The sequence below is a fragment of the Myotis brandtii genome, unplaced genomic scaffold (genome assembly GCF_000412655.1).
Source record: "Myotis brandtii unplaced genomic scaffold, ASM41265v1 scaffold959, whole genome shotgun sequence".
NCBI classification, from domain to species: Eukaryota; Metazoa; Chordata; class Mammalia; order Chiroptera; family Vespertilionidae; genus Myotis; species Myotis brandtii.
In genome coordinates this window covers 160,009-165,977 of record NW_005371966.1, presented here as the reverse complement: position 1 = coordinate 165,977, position 5,969 = coordinate 160,009, and the positions used below count along the sequence as shown (strand labels likewise).

General features: G+C 61.5%; 1 protein-coding gene across 1 annotated transcript in view; it reads left to right on the top strand.

Annotated features, from left to right (window-relative positions):
- Positions 1–1,678: 1,678 nt before the first annotated feature.
- The window catches only part of PLXNA3 (plexin A3), a 14,837-nt gene continuing 10,546 nt past the window's right edge, over positions 1,679–5,969 (top strand). The window contains exons 1-4 of the mRNA XM_014533241.1: positions 1,679–2,443; positions 2,779–3,318; positions 4,578–4,760; positions 5,823–5,951. Of these exons, the coding sequence (XP_014388727.1) occupies positions 1,847–2,443; positions 2,779–3,318; positions 4,578–4,760; positions 5,823–5,951 (1,449 nt within the window). The 5' untranslated portion in view covers positions 1,679–1,846. The remainder of the gene's footprint in view (positions 2,444–2,778; positions 3,319–4,577; positions 4,761–5,822; positions 5,952–5,969) is intronic.

Sequence of the window (5,969 nt, the reverse complement as noted above, 5' to 3'; positions counted from 1 at the left end):
GCCTGGAGGGGGTGGGGCTCTGCCTTTCCTCCAGCTCCTTGGGCGCAGGCCTGACTGGTCCTCCGTGCCCCGCACGAGCCCAGCCCCCCTACCCAATGGGGACCCTTTGTGGCGGAGGAGCGGCCTCTCCAAGGACTGCTGTGGCGCCTCCATCCACTAGGGTCCCCGTGGGTCGGCCGAGGGGTGCCCCTGGTTGGGGGGCAGGGCGAGCCTGGCGAACAGCACGGTGGGGGCATTGGGGGCAGCGGGGAACGGGCGCTGGAGCCATGTCTCTGCGAGGGGCGGTCTCCTCCTCGGGCTCTGCTGCCTGGGCTGTAGCAGAGGGGTGTGCGTGCGTGTGACGCCCCAGGCTCCCACTTACAGGTGGAAGTTGGAATGGGGTGCTTGGGATGCAAATCCTGCCTCTCCAGGTCTTCCTCCCGACCTGTCGTGGCCCCCATTCCTATGCTTGTGTTCCTGCGGGGTGTGGAGGAGGTGAGGGTGCGCGGCGGCCTCTCTTCTCTCTCGCCTTTCTTTCTTCTCTGGCTGTTGCATTAGGGGTCTAGGATGCGGACCTGACAAAAGAGCCCTGGAAAGGTGATCAGTCTGAGCTGAAACTTTGCAGTTTCAAGCTGGGCCTGCTCCTTGTTCTAGCAAATGCATTTTTTCTGTTCTCTCTTCTGCACCTCCTTGGTTTGGTTCCTGGCACACACACCCCCGGCCCTCCCCCTCCCTGAAGCTGGGTACCTTGCGTCTCCCTTGGGGCTTGGGCACTGAGAGGGTAGCGCTGAGCCCTGCCGTGTTGGCTGCCCCCGTTGGCTGCTATGACACTGCTGTGCTATCTTTGCCACCTGGATTTGGCAGGGGAGCTGGGTGTGGCCTGGGGGTGAAGACTCAGGCAAGCTGGGTCCTTACAGCCCCTACTCCATTTCCCCAAAGTCTCTATTTGGGGACTATGATCCCCTTTCATGGGGTTCCTTGGGCCCCCTGGCACCTCTTCTTCCCCAGCTAACCTCTGGGTCTGGAAGGAGAGCCGCACAGGGCTGCCCGGGCCATCTGGCTGTGCCTGAGCAGAGCCTGACTTATGTCTGTCTCGGTGGTGCCTGGTTGGGGAGGGGGGGGGAGAGCAGGCGAGACTTGGCTTTGTGTTGCGATCGGTAGGCCAGACAGCAGGCTCCTGGACAGCCGGCTGAGGGAGGCCCTCGGGGTGAGGAGGCCAGGACTGGGAGTGTGGTGGTGGTGTGGGTCCAGTCTTAGGCCTTGATGCCCCAGACCTCTGTCCTGAGGCCCCTGGTGGCAATGCCACTCTGGAATGGTGTTCCCCTCCACCCACCCCCCGCTTGTGATTGTTCTCTCCCTGCCTTTCCCCTTCCCCCAACTTGGGCGTGGGGCGTCTCTGTGGCCTGGGGTTTGCCTACTGTGGCTCTTGTGTGTGGTTAGCCGCCCTCAGCTCTGGGATCTGGTGTTCGGGTCTCATTCCAGGAGGGCCTCCCGCCCTGCCTTTCCCAGCATCTGGCTCTGCTGCCCCCTTGGGTGTGGCCCAGTTGAGGCGAGGCCTCCTGGCTCCTTTCCAGGGGTGGGGGGTTGGTGGGGGGGGGGGATGATTGATGGCCCCCAAGCCTGCCTGTGCTCACTGCTCACTCACGCGCCCTGCTGGAGGCCCCTCCTCTCCCAGCCGAGTTCACCATCTGGGGCTCTGGCTCTGGCATGGTGGTGGGTGAATGAGTGACTCCCACCGACTGTGGCATGGAGCTTACCCTGCTGGGGGTCCCGGGGCAGAAAAAGAGCTTGCAGCCTGGGCCAGGGGCCTCTTACTTGGCACTCCCCATCTCTCCTCAGGCTCTTTCCCGGAGCGCAGCCGCCGGCCATGCCCACTGTCTGCCTCCTCCCGCTGCTCCTCCTTGCCATGGGGGGGGCCTTGGGTGGCAGCAGGCCCTTCACTGCCTTCTCAGTGACAGACACCACACTCACCCACCTGGCTGTGCACCGGGTGACCGGGGAGGTATTTGTGGGGGCAGTAAACCGAGTCTTCAAGCTGGCCCCCAACCTGACTGAGCTGCGGGCCCACGTCACGGGGCCCGTGGAGGACAATGCTCGCTGCTACCCACCGCCCAGTATGCGTGTGTGCACCCACCGCCTGGCACCCGTGGACAACGTGAACAAGCTGCTTCTCATAGACTACGCTGCCCGCCGCTTGGTGGCCTGCGGCAGCATCTGGCAAGGCATCTGCCAGTTTCTGCGCCTGGATGACCTCTTCAAGCTGGGCGAGCCCCACCACCGCAAAGAGCACTACCTCTCGGGGGCCCAGGAGCCCGACTCCATGGCCGGGGTCATCGTGGAGCAGGGTCAGGGGCCCAGCAAGCTGTTTGTGGGCACCGCCGTGGACGGCAAGTCTGAGTACTTCCCCACCCTGAGCTCCCGCAAGCTCATCAGTGACGAGGACAGTGCCGACATGTTTAGTCTGGTGGGTGAGCCTGCCTGTCTGTTCACCCTCCTCCCCTCGCCTCTCCTGCCCCTCGAGAGCCAGCACCTGTGTCCCTCCTGCCTTCACTCTGTCCTGGCTCCACCTCTGGGAGAGCCCAGGTCCTAGAGGGGACAAGCTCCCGAAGATAGAAGGATGGGCTGAGGCACAGGATGGGGCTGCTCTGGGCTCCTGTGACTGTGTGTTTGGGGGGAGTGGGGGGAGGTCATGAGGGAAGCCCTGGGGGAACCATGTTTAGGGGCTGAGAGGCCAGAGTTTGGGAGGTAGGTGACAGAGCCAGGTCTCACCCCATGCTCTCTCCTCGACCTGCTCTCCAGGTGTACCAGGATGAGTTTGTCTCCTCGCAGATCAAGATCCCCTCGGACACCCTGTCCTTGTACCCCGCCTTTGACATCTATTACATCTACGGCTTCGTGAGCGCCTCCTTCGTGTACTTCCTGACGCTGCAGCTGGACACCCAGCAGACACTGCTGGACACAGCAGGCGAGAAATTCTTCACGTCCAAGATCGTGCGCATGTGCGCCGGGGACTCGGAGTTCTACTCCTACGTGGAGTTTCCCATCGGCTGCTCCTGGCGCGGCGTGGAGTACCGCTTGGTGCAGAGTGCGCACCTGGCCAAGCCCGGCCTGCTGCTGGCCCAGGCCCTGGGTGTGCCGGCTGACGAGGACGTCCTCTTCACCATCTTCTCACAGGGCCAGAAGAACCGGGCCAGCCCGCCCCGGCAGACCGTGCTCTGCCTCTTCACCCTCAGCACCATCAATGCTCACATCCGGCGCCGCATCCAGTCATGCTATCGGGGGGAGGGCACCCTGGCCCTGCCCTGGCTGCTCAACAAGGAGCTGCCCTGCATCAACACTGTGAGCACAGCGGGCTTCAGCCCTGGCACATCCGCTTCTCACTCTCAGGGACGCTTGTCCTCTCTCGTTCTCTCCCTGCATCTGCTGCTCCTCCTCCTCCCCTTGCCTGCCTTCTCACCAGCTCTCTTGGTGGCCACGCTATACTTGTGGACCACGCCTCCCTTTTCCTGCCCCTCCACCCATCCCCAGTTTGCTGCTTGTTGCTGCATCTCCTGGGTGTCCCTCACTGAGTTAGTGACAGTCTGCCAGCCTGTCCCATCTCTTTTTTATATATACACTAGAGGCCCAGTGCACCCTCTCCAATCTGGGACCCCTCGGGGGATGTCCCACAGGGATCGGGCCTAAACTGGCAGTCGGACATCCCTCTCACAATCCAGGACTGCTGGCTCCCAACCGCTCGCCTGCCTGCCTGCCTGATTGCCCCTAACCGCTTCTGCCTACCAGCCTGATCACCCCTAACCACTCCCCTGCCAGCCCGATTGACGCCCAACTGCTCCCCTGCAGGCCCGATCGCCCCCAACTGCCCTCCCCTGCCAGCCTGGTCACCCCTAACTACCCTCCCCTGCAGGCCTGGTCGCCCCTAACTGCCCTCCTCTGCTGGCCTGATTGCCCACTACTGCCCTCCCCTGCTGGCCTGGTCCCCCGCAACTGCCCTCCCCTACCGGCTTGGTTGCCACCAACTGCCCTCCCCTGCAGTCCTGGTCCCCCCCAACTGCCCTCCCTTGCAGTCAATTAGCATATTCCCTCCTTATTGGCTGTGGACGCCACCATCTTTGCAACAGCATAAGGGCCAATTAGTATATTCTCTCTTTATTAGATAGGATTTTTATTGATTTCAGAGAGGAAGGGAGAGGGAGAGAGAGACAGAAACATCAATGTTGAGAGAGAATCATTGATCAGCTGCCTCCTGTATACCCTACCTTGGGGATCAAACCTGCAACCCTGGGCACGTGTCCTAACTGGGAATTGAACCATGACCTCCTGGTTCATAGGTCAACCACTTGCAGGCCCAAGCCTCCCTCTCCTTTTCTGCTCCTACATCCTCTCCCTCCACCATCCGTCTCCCTCCTCCATCTCCTTCCTGCATCTACCTCCTCGGTCCCCAATTTCCTGTGGGGTCCAGGGCAAGGGGTTAGTCTTAGCTGGTGAGGAACAACTTTCAGATCCTGCTCCCTTCCCTAATGTGGGGTCTTGTGGCCTCTGTCCAGTTGCTGTCCCCCAAGCTTCAACTCTCACATGCATTCCTGCTGTTTCCCCAGCCCATGCAGATAAATGGGAACTTCTGCGGGCTAGTGTTGAACCAGCCGCTGGGCGGCCTGCATGTGATCGAGGGGCTGCCCTTGCTGGCGGACAGCACTGATGGCATGGCTAGTGTGGCCGCCTACACCTACCACCAGCATTCCGTGGTCTTCATCGGCACACGCAGCGGCAGTCTGAAGAAGGTACGCCCTGGCCCCCTTGGCATGTAGACATGGGGGCAGACTGAGATACGGGATGAGGGGTAGGGACAAGAATGTGCAGACGAACCCTGTGAGACCCTGAACAGTACAACAGCCCGTAGGGGAAGGGGGACTTCCCAGGCTGGGCCCCAGGAGCCTGGCCAGGATCCATGGGCAGCCCCCACAGCCATCCACCCCTACCAGCACCCATGCTCACTTTGGCCTGAATCGCCTGCTTGCTAGGGCTGTGGGAACAGAGACCAGACCTATCTTGGGGCGTCCCTGCAAGGAGAGCAGGTGGCCGTGGTTTAGTCATCGTTGCTAGATCCTTAGTCAAATGAATGTGGACATAATCGTCTTTGCCCTCCTGCCCATTCCTGTGCAGTGGGGCCTCAGTTGCTACTGTTCAGGGACCGGGGCTGGTGGGAAATGGGGAGATGAGCCCCTGGGACCTCTGGCATGTCCTAAAGGGACAGGAGTCAGGGCGGCTTCTGCTCCTCATCCTGTTTGCCAGGCAATTGCAGAGCTATCCCCAGGGGGGCGGGGGAGGTGTCGGTGACTGGGGGAAGGCTTTTGAAGGGAGCTGCTGAGGTCTTGGGCTGAGCCTGCTCCCTTGGGGTATAATTCCCATCCCATACACTTCCCCGCTCCAAGCATACATTCCAGGGCTTTTAGTAAGTTCGCAGAGTTGCGCAACCCTAACCACCCCACCACCGTCTCATTCCAGGACATTGTCATCACCCTAAAAACCTCTTCCCCTTTGGATGTCACCCCTGTCCCCCATCCCTGGACATCAATAATATCTCTGTCTCTATCTCCTTCTGGCTGGCTGAGTCACCCCAAGGACCTCCAGGGGCTGGCCTTTGAGCCCTCCGTCCCCTGGCCCTGGGGATCCCGGGGTCAGGGAAAGTTCAAGTGCTGAGCCACGCCCTGGCTTCAGCTCAGCCACAACTTGGGAAGTCCCCTGCCCTAGAGGCCCTAGAGGAGGATGCCCGGGGGCGCATGGGGTGCTGCTGTGGCCTCAGACTGGCTTGTCGTCTCTCTTCCCCGGTCTTGTGGCCTCAGGTCCGAGTTGATGGCTCCCAGGACGCCCACCTGTATGAGACAGTGCCCGTGGTGGACGGCAGCCCCATACTACGAGACCTGCTCTTCAGCCCCGACCACCAGCACATCTACCTCCTGAGTGAGAAGCAGGTGGGCCCCGAGGCGGTG